This window comes from Aquarana catesbeiana, linkage group LG01 (assembly GCF_042186555.1).
Source record: "Aquarana catesbeiana isolate 2022-GZ linkage group LG01, ASM4218655v1, whole genome shotgun sequence".
In the NCBI taxonomy this organism is placed as follows: Eukaryota; Metazoa; Chordata; class Amphibia; order Anura; family Ranidae; genus Aquarana; species Aquarana catesbeiana.
In genome coordinates, this window is record NC_133324.1 from 573,799,076 (window position 1) to 573,816,601 (window position 17,526).

At 40.1% G+C, this 17,526-nt stretch overlaps 1 protein-coding gene across 3 annotated transcripts in view; it reads left to right on the top strand.

The window, feature by feature from the left end:
- The first annotated feature begins 10,686 nt into the window (after positions 1 to 10,686).
- CHRNB3 (cholinergic receptor nicotinic beta 3 subunit) overlaps positions 10,687 to 17,526 on the top strand; it is a 93,846-nt gene continuing 87,006 nt past the window's right edge. For 2 of the 3 annotated variants that reach the window (XM_073597628.1, XM_073597634.1), the window contains exon 1: positions 10,691 to 11,533. In XM_073597628.1, coding sequence (XP_073453729.1) covers positions 11,470 to 11,533 — 64 coding nt within the window. In that variant the 5' untranslated portion in view covers positions 10,691 to 11,469. Of the gene's footprint in view, positions 11,534 to 17,526 lie in introns of all 3 variants that reach the window. The other variant, XR_012235745.1, reaches the window with a different exon arrangement.

Genomic DNA, 17,526 nt, shown 5'->3' on the forward strand with positions numbered 1-17,526 from the left:
TTGAGCCCGGGTTCACACCTATGCGAATTAGATGCGGCTTACACCGCATCTAATTCGCAGGACATTTTAAAATACATTCATATGAATGTATCTGGTTCACATATGTGCGTTGCATTCGCACTGCGCATTGCACAAAAAAACGTGTGCGTTTTTTGGGCATTGCGGTGCGAACTACAAGCCTATTATCTCCTATGGGAACGCATCTGATTCGCAGATGCATTGCGTTCTGAACAAGGAATTTCTACTTCTCTTCACTACATCTCCCCCTCTCCCCCCCCCCCCTCCCTCCCCCTCTCCCTGCTCTCTGATACTGAGCAAAAACGCAATGAATCCTTTGAACAGGAGATTTTTATCTCCCCAGTGAAATCTGAGCTTCAATTCGCACCGCACATGTGTGAAACAGGGCTCATTCATTTCTACTTGCTCCCTTTTCTCCATTGTAAGAGAAAGGAGCGTGTTGCCTGATGTAACTACACTGTTTACATTTGTGATCACTATGATATGTCATCACAGAGATTACGAGGTACAGAGCTGCTTGGATTGTCCCTGTACACTGTCTGTAATGTAAGTAATCAAATGACTGCTCGCATCACAGCAATTAATGGGTACACTGACCACCCTGCCATTTTAAGACAGACAACAGTAGTAAAGTGGTTAAGGACCCATAGACAAGCAATTGGAAGCCCTTTCTAGAACTCTGTTCTCACTGGCAAACCCTGCAATGTAAACTGGTCTTACAGTAAGCATTAGAAGGGATTTTATTGATGGTGGGTTGGACTAGCATCCAAAAATATTGAATCCTACCCATTTGAATCCACCCGATTCGGTAATATATTGAATATATAGCAATCTTCTGGAAAAACTGCAAAATCTTTCGAATCCACCTGAATAAATATATGAAGCAAATGCCAAAGATATTAAATTAATTCCAAAATGAGCCATGTCACCATAACGAATATGTCAAAACAAAATTCTTCAATGAATGGATGCATCCCAATTGAAACAAAACCAAAATTTCCGGCCTGCACATGTCTAGTGGAAAGTCCCTCACCTCTCCAGCCCTGTTGTTGAATTTGAGGAGTAACTTCCTGCTAAAATGTTGAGCTGTATAATCTGCATGCAAGAAGCTATTGCTTTGCATACTCTTTGAGGGACATCTCTTCAGAGATGCCCTGGATATTCTCATTAAAGAAGTTACCCAGGGTAAGAGGAACCATCTTCCTCAGCAGAAGAAGCCCAGGGCTTGGTCTGAGAAGACTCAATCATCAACCGAGGCCAAGATAGCTCATTTCATTACTCCCAAGCCTCTACTTCCAAAACCGAACCCAAGTCTGGTTTCCAGTCCCTCAATAAACCTTGGACTTTTAAGTCCCCCATGCCTTCAGATAAATCCTCCTTAGCATGATGAGGTGGTCACACATTCCAAAGTTAGGGAATGTCTTTTAGCCTTTGCAGAAACTTGGATAACCTGAATATCATTTTCTTGGATGTGGGTAGTGGTTTACGGTGTCTACAATATAGAATTTTGCTCTTGGCCCCCTCCCTAGTTTATGGCTTACAACCTGCCTGTGTCACCATGTTGGCAGATGTCAGTACAGCCCTCCATAAACAACGTGTCACAAACACAACACAAACTTAATTTAGAATAATTTATTGGTCACATGCATACAAAGACATCAATGTTTTGGAACCTATAGTAGCCCGTTCATCAGGCAGATAGTGACAATAGAAGTCTGTGATGAAGACACTGCTATATGCTCCAAAACATCACTCTCTTTGTATTTATGACAGAAAAAAAGGTTCTGAATAGAGCCTGTGATTTTTTGGTGATGCATGGCTTCTGAAGATTCTGGACTGCGGCACTATGAACCTTTAGTTCATTGCAGCACTCACTTAACCATGGCCATTATACCTGGCAGGTCTTTTCGAACAGGGTGTCACTGCCCCAGTCCCTGCTGTTCCAGGGATTTTACTCCAACCTTTTCACAGTTCCCAAACCAAAAGGAGGCATCCACACCAACTTGAAACTCAAACCCTTAAATGTCTATATTCAGGCCTGGAAATTTTGTATAGAATTCACCAGGTTTGTTATCAGAGAAACTTTCTGGCCTCTGTTGACATCAGAAACACGTACTTACAGTATCTAACAAAAGCGAGTACACCCCTCACATTTTTGTAAATACTTTATTATATCTTTTCATGTGAAAACACTGAAGACATTAAACTTTGCTACAATGTAAAGTAGTGAGTGTACAGTTTGTATAACAGTGTAAATTTTCTGTCCCCTCAAAATAACTCAACACACAGCCATCAATGTCTAAATCGCTGGCAACAAAAGTGAGCACACCCCTAAGTGAAAATGTCCAAATTGGGACCAATTAGCCATTTTCCCTTCTCGGTGTCATGTGACTCATTAGTGTTACAAGGTCTCAGGTGTGAATGGGGAGCAGGTGTGTTAAATTTGGTGTTATCGCTCTCGCTCTCTCATACTGGTCACTGGAAGTTCAACATGGCACCTCATGGCAAATAACTCTCTGAGGATCTGAAAAAAGAATTGTTGCACCTGTCTTCTGCACCTCAAGTTTTCACCAAGGTGCTGGCCCCTATGCTAACCTTGCTGCCTTGATGGTAGCCTAATTCAAGGCAGTCCTGTTTGCTCAGTTACACTCAAGACCTGTACAACACAACATTCTATAAAAACGTGACAAGTCAGTCCAGTTCTTGGAGACACTAATTCATCTGGCACTTAGGGCCAGGTTGTCCCTGGCCTAATGGCTCAGGAATCCTGCTCTGGAATCTAGGAAATCCTTACTTCTGCTCCTCTGGAGTATCCTTATGATGGATGTCAGGCTGTTGGGCTAGGATGGAGACCTAGATACCCTGTTGATGCAGTGGACTTGAAAGTTGTAGCAATTTTATCTTCTGATCACCATTCTGAAACATTGGACAATGTGGCTGTCTTTGCAATGCTGGCCCCTCAACTTATGGGTCATTCGATCTGGATTTAGTCAGACATTGCCATGACAGTGGCTTACATCAACCATCAGGGAGGAACCATAATTGTCACTGGGGCAAGAGAGATAGAAATGACCCATGCTGGGCAGAACTTTACAATCCAGCCTTATTCATTGCTTATATCTCAGGTGAGGCTGATTGATTGGCAGACTACTTTAATCAGCAGTGCTTGGAGTGGGAGGAGTGGTCCCTATTCCCCACAGGTGTTCTTGGACCTGTGTTGCAAGTGAGGAATGCCCAGTGTGGAACCTCATGATTTCAAGGTTCATCAACAAACTGGATAGATTTGTTTCAGGTACAGGGATCATCTAACAGAAGCAGTGGATGCTCTGGCTCAGTGGTACTAGTACACCTCAATCTGCACCTTTTCTTACCTAAAACACCTGCCCCATCTGCTTTTTAGGATTAAGTTGGGGGTATTACAGTGATCCTCATAGTTGTGGACTGGCCCAAGCATATGTGATACTTCAACCCGACCAGATGACCAGATACCTGGCAGATGATTCATGGGCTTTCCCAGATCATCCAGATCTTTTGTCTCAGGGACCGATTTACCATCCTGCTTCACAGTTGCTGGCTTTAACAGCATGCCTGCTGAAGCCCAGGTTCTGACAGAGGATCGCTGTATCTAGGCTGGTAACCTTATCTTGTAAAGATCCCTTTCTGATTTTACACAAGGACAAGGTGGTGTTGAGACCCAGGACTTTCTTTTTTCCTACAGTAGTTTTGGCCTTTCACCTCAATCAGGCCATTATCCTTTCATTTCTGTGTCCAGTTCCAGCTCATCAAAAGGAGATTTCCCTTTATTGCTTGGATTGCTTGCATTGCTCATATATTGTGTGCATCTACCTCATAGCCACTGCTTCAATTAGAAATACTTTCTCTTTGTCATTCCTGAGGGTCCCCTTAAAGGAGAACCTACTTTTCGTTCCATCATTTCTCGGTAGCTCAGACCAACCATCTTTAAGACTTATGGATTGGAGGATTGGATTTCACTTTTTTCTGTAAAGGCACATTCTACTAGATCTGTGAGTGCTTGTTAAGCTTTTCATCATCAAGCACATTTTTTCAAGATTTGCAAGGCTGCCTGACACTTAGTCTTCTGTTTATACATTGTCTAAGTTTTACCAGTTGGATGTTCAGGCCTCTTCTGATGCCAGCTGCAGTTGTAAGGTCCTTCGGGTGGCTCTTCAGGCAGTCACCACTTCTGTTATTTTTTTGTGGGCCTCAAGGAGAGAAAGAAAATAGGATTTTTGTACTTACCCTAAAATGTATTTCTTGGAGTTCTTTGAGGTACACCTCCTTTGCATGTAAAATTATGCTTTGTTACTGCTTTGCCACCACAAAATTGAGATATGCTTTAAGTAGCAAAGGTTATCCCGTGATTGTCACAATTTTTTTTTTATTGTTGATCCAATTCTCCTGAAGGCAGCAGTATAACCCCAACAATTTCTGAACTCCTATGTCCATCAATGTACTTCAAAAAAATGAATGAATGAATTTTATGGCAAGCACACAAATTCCATTATTTTACATATACATAGATTTGTTACATAGTTAGTCAGGTTGAAAAAAGACACAAGTCCATCTAGTTCAACCAATAAAAGAGAAAAAAAGCATGCAATCCCATATATTTGTTATCTTAGTACATGTTTGAAATTCTGATAAAGGAACAATGTTAATATTGTGCATTACATTATTATATATATTTTCTTTGTAACTTTTCCCTGCTTTCTCCCCATTAATAATTGTTTTTGAAACTTACCTGGCAGTTCCTGAATTCCTATGTCCCTCAATGAACTCCAAAAAATGGACTTTATGGTAAGTACACAAATTCCATTCTTTTACAAATAAATAGAGTTGTTATCTTAGTACATGTGTGACATTCTGCTAAAGGAACAATGTTAATATCATGTATTATATTATTATATACTTGCTCTTTGTATCTTTTTCTTGCTTTCTTCCAAGCAATGATTGTTTTCAGAACTAAGACAAGCAGCTGTGAGAAGCGTTCATCTTATCTTCGGAGACTGATGCATAATACTAGGGCTGAAGGCAATTGTGTCTCTTGAAAATGACATTGGCATTAACATATGATGTATGAATTGTGATCTTTTTATTTCACACGGATCCCCAGCCAGACGTTGCAGTGATGATTGCAAACTTAATTTTGTTCTTTTGATATATATCCAGTCTATTTTGTCACAAACTGGAATGGTGTAAAAGATAACTTGGCAATTTAACACGAACTGCACATAAAAAGATAACTTACCCCTACCAGTCTTCTGTATGAAAACAATTTATAAACTGCAATTTACCAAGCCAAATTACATTCTATAGTGGGAGGCAACTGTTAAAAAAAACTATTTCGTTTTTTTTTAAAGAAATAATACAAGTAAAATTCATGTAAACCCAAGCTGTAAAGGAACTCATATGTGGTGCCAAATTAACACATAACTATTTTAATTTAGTCATGTGATAAAATAACAACATATGCAGAGTAACGACTAACTATGCAGTGGGTGTAATGAAAATTTTAGATAGATTCCTTATCGTCCTTTGCTGATAAGAGAGATAGGCTGGTTCTATAATTCACAGAGAGAGGTCTTGTAAAGTAAACTGAGCAGTAGGACAATGCATGATATCAAATATAATGCCTTTAAATTCATTTTCATTGCACAGAAAAGGGAGGAGGCGGTGTTCTGTTACTAAGTGCTGATTACCGAGTGTAGTAGGTCAATCTCTGGTGTTTATTAGAAAGGACATAGATGATGCGATTTTCTTTCCTGCAACCACAGAAAGCAGAATCTAGAATCCCTCCTGCAGAGTTATTGTGTTCTCCCAAAAATCTGACATACTGGTTGCATCCATGTCAATCAATGGATCGACTTAGGTAAAATCAGCCTGTTTATAGGTAGTTTGAATCTTGGCCAGTTCAGCAGGGACCGGCTGAGATTCAAAACATCTATGGCTGGCTTTAGACTACACAATTTTTGAAGATACCATCCACAGCTACTGCAACAGGAAAGTAAAAGTAAGACTATTACAATGAAGGTGGTTGGTACAGTGGCTATTTGACTGCATATCTATTTCTGTGACCTCAGACATTTAAATGGTTGTAAACTCTTACATAAACTCTGTGAAGAGACTAGCCTCTCAGTGGCGGCTGGTGCTCAAAAATGTTGGGGGTGCGCAAACTGAAAAATTCTGAAAAAAAAAACATATCAATTGCATCCTCACTGTACCATCAATTGCAGCCACTGTGCCATCAAACGCAGCCACTGTGCCATCAAACACAGCCACTGTGCCCATCAATTGCTGTCACTGTGCCATCAAACGCAAACACTGTGCCCATGAAATGCAGCCACTGTGCCAGAAGCTGCTCAGCACTTTGGATTGCGCCGCAAAGCAGGTCAAAAGCCTGCAAATGAAGCGCCTCATCTGCAATCTCGTGATTGCATTGACGTGGCGCTTCCCATAGTGCACTGTGTCCGGCACAAGAAAAAAAGTGCACTTAAAGAACATTTTTTTAAATTTTTTTTTTAAAGGGGCTTTTTTAAAAAAAATCTTTTTTTTGTGACTGCTGGGTGGGTGGGTGGGGGGGGGGGCTATGGATGGGCTGCCTCTGGCCTCAGGTGATACACAGAGATTTAAAAAAATCCTCCTACACAAGTTTTACCTGTTTATCTGCACCCCTCTCTTCTCTAGAGAATTTACCCAGCATATTTATATAGCGCCAACAGGAAAATATGCACAGCTGAGGCTGTCAATTACACTCTGTGTACTGGAGGGGGGACAGGGCTGTCTCCTCCAGTATTGCTTGGTGGCAGAATAGATTGTCAGAAGTGACTAATGCAAAAAACAGATGAACGACAGAGCAGAGAGGAATCACACTAAGTGCTTTGAACTGAGGCAACTACACATTAAAGAAGGATATTTTAAAATTTTTCATTGCGGGGGTTTACAATTTAGCCCAGAGCTTAGTGAATGCTGTGACTTCCATCATCCAATCATGTGCAAACAAAATGCTGTTTTTTTTCCTTGCATGCTTGTTTAAATTCCCCTTGCATGTGATTAGGCATTCTTTGCAAGGTGAAATTTTACCACATTCAGTAAGCTCTGAAGAAAATTCCCTTGCAAAGTACAACTTTACTTGCATAGTAAACAGCCTATCTGCCTTTAGTAAATCAACCCCATTGCATTATACAGTATAATACGTATACGGTATATTTAGTGTGATTGATATTTTTACTATCAAAGTAGAAACATGAATTTGAAACCTAATCTATTAATTTTTCCAGCTGAAAGTGGGGCTATTTAAGATAGGAATTTTGTTTTCAGCTATCTCTAGGGTGATAAAAAAAACAGCTTTCCATGTGTAAAGAACACAATATGATGAGGGTCTTGGAGGAGTTTAACCATCTCAGAAGACATAGCAGGATAGGTGAATAATGCTCTTCAGTGCTTATGGAGTTAAAGAATGACATCCCCTAATGGCAGATTTAGTATTAAATGTCATACATATCATATTCCCTACTATTTTTATAGAATATGTGTACCTAATTCATACAATCATAAAATATTATGTTAACAAGGTACAACATATTAATTACTATTTATTTTTTTATTAGCTACTTTGTGGCCTTTCTCACTCCCTTTTCTTTACCCTCTAGGATGCCCTTATTCAGTACCAACTGTAGAACAAATAGCCCTCTGGGGGGATAGATTTGATATTTAGATATTATTTGATATATAACCAGGGATTATTCACTTCCATTTGTTCTTACTGTATTTCCTAAAAATCTGATAAGGAATAGTGACATCTAGTGGACGTTAAATATATTTGCAGATATGTATGTCATTATTTTTATTAGCAGTTAATTGTGTACAGATATTTTAGAGGGTTACAATTAAGTAGCCTTGGGCAATAATTCCTTACTTGCAAATGCAGTATGCTGTGTATACTTGCACATTATGGCAGGAGCTCTGGGGACCCGCAACGGCACAGTTCCACTTTAATAAATAAATATAAGGCATATTTCTAAATATATGGAAAAATGTCAAGAGAGAGACATAAAGGCTGTCATTGTTGTCCTTCTGAAAATGCTAGTTGCCTGCTTGTTATACTGATCCTCTTGCTGAAATTCTTTGAGTCAATGACCCAGGACATGTTTGCCTATAAGGACTTCAGGGTTTCCTCTTATAATCCTGATTTTATATGTGTCCTTAGTCAGTGATTTAGAAAGTATTAAAGCAAAGTAATTAGCATTTTTCTAAATAGGTCAGCAATGTTAGTATATGTAGTTACCTGATGACAGGTTTCCTTTGAATTACTTCCCAATACTGCTCCTCACATTCATTTACCTAAAGTGGTTGTAAACCTCAGATATGAAATATGAAGAAAGCATATCCCTCTATAGTGTGTACTTGTCTCAATCCAGAGCTATAAGTGTCATTTATGTCTGCTGCTTCGATCCTCTGCTATCTGCATGAGTCACTTCTGACAAGTTTTCCTGACACCAAGAAATGGTGACAGGGGATGGATCTCCAGCTGATTGACAGCCTCAGCTCTGTTCTGGTGTGCTGCGTGAAGGGGTTGTGTCCCTTCCCTCCAATCAACTCTCCTCGCTAAGTGTAAATTCAGCTCCCGCCCCCTGCTTTCTCAAGGTTCAGACAAGCTTTATATATTCCGGACTTTGAATGGCTGTAGAGAAGAGAAGGCGCAGATAAACAAGTACAACCTTTGTAGGATAATTTGTGTCATCTCTGTGTATCACCTGAGGCCAGTCACTTAAAAAAAAACCTGAAATACGCAGCTGAAATACATACAGAGCCCTTTCACATTGGTGCACCTAAAAATGTAGTATGTTTTTTTTTTTTTTTAAACACGCTTTTGGTGCACTTTCTGGTTTCATGACTCCCAATGTGCACCTGTGAAACACGTACACGTCACTTAAAAAACACACCAAAAACACACATGTGATGCACTTTTTGATGTGCTTTTGATGCATTCCTCTTGACTTACAATAGAAGGTGCGTTTTTGGTGCGCTATTGAAAAGCACAAACAAAGCGCAGCAATATGAACGGTTACATAGCATTTAAAGGGGAAACATTTTCACCCTGGAAAGGTGTATTTTAGTGCCGCAAAAGCCCACCAGTGTGGGGTCATACTGAACTTTCATACATTCTAAAGTATTCATAACTCAATCCAGTTCTGTCATTCATACTCCCCTGCCAGACTAGATAGCCATATATGTGACCCCCTACTGCAAATGCAGCTTGGTCAGACACGCACTCAAAGCCTGTTTGTTGGACTAGGAAACAGCAGCATCACAGTGGTGAGGTCATCTCTTAGCTCACTCTGCTGTCTCCTCCTGTCAGCATGTTCACTGTTAGCACTGTTGCCCCTCCTTCTCCTAGTCTGAATCCTAAACAGGAGGCTATAAAGACAAGAGCATACACTAGGTGCATTTAAAAAGACACTTAAAGTGTAACTAAACCCAAAACCAAAAAAAATTATATATTGTAGCTTACAAATCATTGGATGTGGTGGCTGCATTCGTTTTTTACCAAGCTTTTATTACTTTATTTTCATCTGGTGGGTAGTCAGTAACACACCTCCTGTCTTAGGGTGGCTACATTTACTCCTCCACTGTATCTATTACTAGTTTCCTTTAAATAATTCATAACTAAATTAGCTGGTCTTTTTATAACTTTCTGGAGTCCAGCTTTGATATATTGCTTAGCAAGGCTTTTCACAAGTACATGCTGGTTGTGCATCAGTTTTATAGGACCCTGTGGATAACAGTTATCTAAATACTATTTCTAGAAAATAGATGAATGAATTCCTCTTGCTTTGTTAGCTTTATAGTGGGGAAATGTACTAAACGATCTCCACAAAATCAGATAACCTGTGCTTGCTGCAAACACCCAATCAGGTTATTAGGGGTTTTTTAAAGGTGATTAATTCTTCTTAAAGGGATTGTAAAGAATCTAATTTTTTTTCTAAATAACAAACATACCTGCACTGTGCAATGGTTTGACACAGAGTAGCTCAGATCCTCCACTTCTGGGGTCTCCCGCTGGCGTTCCTGGCTCCCGTCCCCACCCGCTGAGTGCCCACCATAGCAAGCTGCTTGCTACAGGGGCATTCGTGTGGGCTCGCTTCTTAACCGGCTCATAGCCACACAAAGCGTGGCCTGGTCCTGCCCCCCTCCCACTCCCTACTCACTTGCTGTGATTGACAGCAGCGGGAGTCAGTGGTTCCCGCTGCTGTCTCTGAGCCAATAAGGAGGGAGAGATCCTCTCATGCACAATGCTGGATCAGGCTCAGGTAAGTATAGGGGGGTAGGGGAGGAGCTGCACAGAGAAGGTTTTTTTACCTTAAAGGGGTTGTAAAGGTTCCTTTTAAAAAAAAAAAAAAATTAACAAACACGCCGTACTTACCTCCACTGTGCAGCTCGTTTTGCACAGAGTGGCCCTGATCCTCGTCTTCTGGGGTCCCTCAGTGGCTGTCTCGGCTCCTCCCCGCATCAGCTAACCCCTGTTTTGGGAAGTGCTCTCCCAAGGGGGTTAGCTTGTGGGTGCGCTCCCGTAATACAGTGATACAGTTGGCGGCTTAAGCCGCCGACTGCATCACTCGGCTCCGCCCCCCGGCGCGCCACGTCATTGATTTGATTGACAGCAGCGGGAGCCAATGGATGCACTGCTATCAATCATCCAATGAATGAGCAGAGAAGAACTGAGAAGCCCGGTCGAGAAAGCCAGCGCGTTCCCAACGCGGGACTTTTGAGGGCTCAGGTAAGTAAACGGGGAGGCTGGGGGCTGCTAATCGTCGGATGTTTTTTCACCTTAATGCATAGAATGCATTAAGGTGAAAAAACATGTACTTTTAGAACCCCTTTAATGCATTAATGTAAAAAAAAAAAAAACTTGCGCTTTTAGAATCACTTTACTCAGATAGGGTGAACGTTTCCACTAAACGCAGAAATCTTCAATAAATATTCATCCAATTTTTAATCTTTTTTTATTCTAATTTATTAGGGTAGAAAAAAAATGAAAAATTCTAAGCAAAACGTAACATTTTAAAAATGTCATAAAAAAAATAGCATGCTATAATAATTAACATACCAATACAACAATGTGAAAATAGAAATATAATAACTATTAGGATGCCACCAACAGCTAGTGTTAGTAGATTTCCTGTGTTAATATTTGCCACCATCATATCTCCTTAGAAGACAGTGGGCATGAGGAGGGTTAAAAAGGGCAGAGCTTAGGATCCAGAGCACTAGAATCAGGCAGCTGAAACAGTAAAGTATGCTTCGATGATTTCTCATGCTGATGGAATTGCGATAAATCCTTTCTCTGTCTTTTCAAGGATTAATTTGCAGTGCCATATAAATCTGCTCTATGACAGTACATCACTAAAACTGACATAGAAGGTACTCTAGATGAACATGATCCAGTGGACTCATCTCCCCTTTGTACTCATTATTGCTTGCTCCATCAATTCTGGTGAGTACATTATTTCATTATACATGTGTTTATAATGTTTTCAAGTTAATATGGCTTTTTTTCTGTATCTATGTCTGTTTAGCTATAACTTGAACTTTTCACAGCTCAAACTGCATATTGATCACCTGCCTTGAAGTAGTGTGTAGTGTGGAAGGAGTGTAATTGTAAGATAAAGAGATATTGCTAGTATATCACAGGTATGGGCAAAATATACAATGCATAGTTAGTATATATTGTACAGTACTGTAATATTATAATTGATCCTGGTTGGACATTGACAATGAAAATTGACATTGAAATATCCATCTTTAAAGATACATAAAGCCCCAATCACTAGAATCTCATATAAGCACTAATATGGTAATGTGATTTTTAAAATCTTTTCCAGAATTTTTAAATCTGCAGCTTTCATTGTAATAACTGTGATGTGAAGGTGTCAAGTGAAATGTTGTTCAGTCTAATTGTGCCTTAAAGTTATACTATGGGTTTAGTGTTTTTTAACTACTGTTAAAAAAGATAACATGTATAGTACTAACTAGATTTTGGATGTATACATGTAATGATAATAAAATGTGACTGTAAAATATAATAATTAATTAATAAAATAGATAAGATATTAGAATAGTCATAGACCTTGTGCTGTTAGAAGGATGGACTTGCTTCAACCTTAAATATTGTCTTGTGTTCCTTGTGAATGGCCATCTGCATGTTTACTGTGTGCTGCAAACACAAAAAAAGATATTAAAAAAGGGTGGCTTTATCACATGCAGAAAAAAAAATTCAGGTCATGCTGATTCTTTATTTTTTTTATTATTATTATTCTTTCTTTTATTAAGAAAAAGATGGTATATATAAGTTAAGGTATAAGTTAAGGATCAATAAAGCTCAGGGTACTAATATGAAAAATAACTATCAATGCCACTCTCATATATTTCTTCTCATCGGTATTATATTTTTAAAAAATGTGTATTTTTTAATTTTACAAATCTTAGTATAGACTTTTGTTTTCAGCCATGTTAGTCTAAGTAGGCTATGAGATTACTAGTTATAGAAAGGTAGGGGTCTGATGGAAACGAAGACATCTGCCTAGTCTTACTTGCATCAGTAGAGGGACAGGATCTGCTATGGTGCTCAACCCAACTCAACCAAAATATAATTATAATGAATTCATTGTCAGAGATTTGTTTCAGTTTCTAGATACAAAAGGGAAAAAGTATTGTACCATTTGTACAGAGATCTTCAAATCTAAATGTGTATTCAGAAGTGATTTTGTTATAATTAATGTAAACCTTTTCTGAGATAAAAATGGATGCTGCCTATGCCAATGTCTCATACTAAAAATGCTAGTTGCTGGGCTGTCATTCTACTTTTTGGCCTCGGAACCTTGAACCTATAACCTGGTACAAGTATGCAGATAGGGATATTTGACTTTACCATGATTTTCTGATTTGCATAATTAAACCACAGGGACAGTATTAGCCCTCATGCATGCTTGAGCTCAAAAATACTGCTTTTTACAGGCGCTCAAGCTTTTTTTTCCTCAAACTCTAAACCCCCCTCCATGTTAGCCTATGTGTCCATTCACACTATAGGTGTTTACAGGAATTTAGGCAGGAGTGTTTAGAGGCAGAAAAAAAACCCACCAAATCGTGTTCAGGAGAGGAGCTTTTGAGCATAAAAAAAACGCCCGATGCGTCAAAATGTGGGTAAAAATGTGTAAACGCGTCTAAACACACCTAAGTGCATTCAGCGTGTTTTTTTAGTTCAATGGTCTGAATAAATTATTTTTCTGGCCAATGAAATAAATGAATGCCCAAATGCTTGACATGCCTAAATGCACTTGCAAAAAAAGGCTTAGGTGCGTTTTTGAAGTTGGCTTTCCCCTGTTGGGGAAAAGCATTTAGAAAAGCACCAGTGTGCATGAAGCCTAATAGCAAAACAATTAGCATTGTCAGAGAACAACATTGGAAGCCCTCATATTTCTCTCCCTACAGGTCTCCTGGGCAAGCCCAATAGTTTTCCAACCACTACAGGCAACACTCAATTCTCCTGCATTGCCTGCAGCTGCTGAGCTTTGTAGTTCATCTATGTATGGGAAATAACTCTACCCTAAATCCCAGGCATCGTATATTTGTAAAAAGCTTCAGAAACCTTTACATATTATTATAACACTATATTAATATAGCACCAACATTTTGTGCAGAACTTTACAATAAAGCATATACTGTATATGTGTAAATTGTAATAATTGCAGATTTATATTAAATGTGGTGCACATTTTACTAATTTCAAAAAAGTTACGCCAGCTCAAGGCCCATTGGTCTTTTTAGTAAATGTAATGGCAGAACACATTATTGATTACTCTGTTTCTTAAAGGGACAGTCTACCCAGACGTTTAGATGGTTGAGCCGCCTACTGACTTCTTATATCTCTTGCATATTGAAGAACAAGATCTTCCAGCCATAATTCCTGACTCTGTTCCCACACAGCACACAATCTAACAAACTGAGTGGGTCAAGCTTGTAATTGTCTTTACAAGTGTATGAACATGGCTGGTCAATCACAGAGATCACCATTAGATATTTAAAAATGTTTGGTCCTATAAAAGAAACCCATGTTGAAAGAAATGTGTAGTGCAGAGGCGCGGTGATGGGGTGACAGGGTGGTCGTCACGTCCTCCATGTTTTCTTCCTCATTGGGTGCCAAGCAAGGGTCACATGAGTGTCCTACCCAGGGGTAGGTTCTTCTGGGCTTTGCTAAGCACTTTAGAGTTAGGGTTACTACATTACACATGGGGTACCTTTGCTGGAACAAATGACTGACACGAGTAAACTCTCTTGATGTACTAAATATAACCATGGTTACTTGTGCATTTAGGAGGGGCACGCAAAGCCCTTGCCCTCTCCACTACCTCACTCCCAGTAATGGTATGGAGCACCTAGCATACCCGTGTACAGGCTGAGGGCCTCGTGGTGCAGAACTTTTCCTGTTCCTATGGGAGATGGATCAAAGCAGAAGGAATGCAGATAATATCTCCCTTGCAGCCAGAAGCTGTCTCTCCTGTCACATGTACATACTTGCGACAGACTGCTAGAGATACCTTTGTTACCCTTGGTACAAAAAAAGGAAAATTTCCCCACAGTGGGGTTTTTCGGCAGCACAGTAACAGATGTAGTCAGTATTGTATGAAAAAATATAACAATTTTATTAAATAATACCATAAGAATAAAACAATGAGCTCCAGTGGGGAGTACTTTAAAAAATTGAATATTAAATGGGCTGAACATACATTAGCAGACATATATTCATAACAATACTTTATATCATGAACATTAAACCTGACGCGTTTCAACCCCCATAATTGGGGTCTTCTTCAGAGGGTCAGTCTGCTGGGAAAAACACGTAAATAGAATTGATGTACACGTATAAATTCCATTACTATAAAAATATAACAATAACTACATTTACCATGTAATACACCAATATAATATAATTACCAAATAATGTATGTCCAATAGAAGAGAAAACTTCCCACATGGAGATCCCTTAAAAAGATATGTTGCTTTGCCCTCTTCCTCAAAGGGAGGATTCCAGACACCTCTACCGCAACCGCAACCCAGACCAGGGTAGTGAGAAGCAGTGTGTCTTACGAGAGGTCACACCCTTGGGCACCGCCCGCCAAATGAGACAACCAGCCGGAAAGCACAATACACACCTGCAATGAAGATTTGCAAGACAAACTAAGTAAATGCCCATAATAAGGTAGTCAGTTTTATTCTGTGGACAAACAAAGGGCCACTAGGGGACTAAGGTCACCTGTATATATAAATATAATGTATATGGCTCAAGCCAAAAAAATTCCAAACCATATTTATATGGTGTATTTTTAGAAGCTAGTAACATAAGGTGATAAATAATTCAAAACTGTATGGGTATTGGTAAATACTTTATCTGTGCTCGAGTAAAAATGGTAGTGAGGGAGTGAGAGAGTGTAGGAAGTGAGAAAAATTGAATGGAGAAGGTGAAGAGTGAAATAAAGCATGCAATCTAAGTGTGTGAAAAAAACAACTAAAATGGCACAAACGTGTGCAGGTGGGTGAGCGGAAGAGGGGGGTGGTGCGGGGGTTTATTGGTGTGAATGTGAAAATATTACCTCAAAGGTTGCTAGATAGCGCATGTGAATGCATCAAATTGCCCCATATCACCAGACTGTTACTTGTTAGCCAACCCAGAATTGGTCACAAGTTGTGTAGGACTCAGGGGGTTAATATCCAATCCTGAGTCGACCAGTCTAAGAACAAGCAAAAATAAATAAATAAATAAATAAAATATATATAAAAAATTATAGGGAATACAAACAAACCATATCATTAATAATCAAGAAATAATAAGGATCAATAGGCCCTGATTGCGTGGGGCAAGAAGATGTTACAAAAACACATGGCTAGGGCAGTGTACTTACTGAGTGGTAACCGAAAGTAAAAGCAAAGAGTAGTAACAGGCAACGGAGAGTGTTTGCAGTCCACCAAGCAGGAGGAGACTGAAAGTATGTTGCAAATACCGTTTTTATATCTGTAAACACGGGGGTGTGTGTACCTTGTCACAGTCCATCCCAGGTGTGTGCAATCCGCAGGCAATCCAATGGAGGGCGCCATGGCCGCCATTGTGGCAGCCGAGTGTGGTCTCCCCGGCGTTCCGGAAGAGCAAAGCTCCGAAATCTCGTCATTCTCGCCGAAATCTCGTGATGTCCATGACGTCAGGTCGTACGCGCGGGGCCCCGCGCATGCGCAGTGACGAAGAGCATCCGAGAATGTTCCGGAATGCCGCCGGCAAGGAGGAAGAGATCCCCAATGCGGCGCTCGGTGGCCACCCAAGCATCCAATGGGGAACAAGGGGGGGAGGAGCCGCCTATGGAGGCCGGCCCGTCCCCCCCCTTGCCGGGAAGGCACGTCGCAGGTCACCCCCGCTCCGGAAGCAATAGCGGAGAGAGCACCAGAACTCCCCTAGTTGGAAGAAAGGCAAATTCAGAAGGGGGACAACTATAGGTTGTGAACATAACATTTATATACTTCTCACAATTCAAAAATAACGCCATTGTTACATATTACATATCTTATATGTATATAAGTATATAAAGAGCATCAGTGGAAATAGGAGAAATTCAATCACATGCATTGATAACTTCACAACATCAGATTAAAACTAGAAAAAATCAGAAAAATAACAATAAATGAAATATGATTGAGAATACAGTTGGGCCGGAGCAGGGGGAAGGGAAAAGGGGGAACAGGACATGGTCAGAGGTACTGATTATTTTTACTTCTTTTGGATAGTATTCTATTCTAACCAATCCAGAGAAGGACATGACTATTGTGTTTTGCCAGAAACAAAGCCCTTTAAGAATGGAGCAAAAGAAATGGCATCGTTCAATCCCGGGAACGAGGTGGAATTTAAGTTAAATATTCACCTCTGTTCGTGCTGCAGCAAAATTTTGTTCCGGTCGCCGCCTCGCACTGGTATATGAATTCGATCGAGCGCGGCGAAAGATACTTTGGGCATTCTATAATTATGAGTTTCCATCACATGTCGCCCAAGCGGTAAGTACGGGTTGCTAATTTGCATATGATAAATATGTTTAGATATGCGCCGGTGAAACTCTTGTTTGGTCTTGCCGACGTAGTGTGCTCCACATTCACAAGACATGAGGTACACTACGCCACGTGTTTGACAGTTGGTGAAATGTGCCAGTTTAAAGATTGTCCCATTTGGAAGGTTAAACGTCTTTTCACGTCTTATATACTGGCAGCAAGAACAGTGTCCGCAGGGTTAAGATCCCAGGACAGAACAATGCTTTCGTCTTTTTTGTGCGGTTTTGAACTCACTCTGAACTAATTTGTCCCTTAGCGAGGTTGCTCGTCTATAGGTAATCAAGGGGGTATCTGCAATGAACCTACTGACCTTCGGGTCATCCCGGAGTATGGACCAATGCTTAC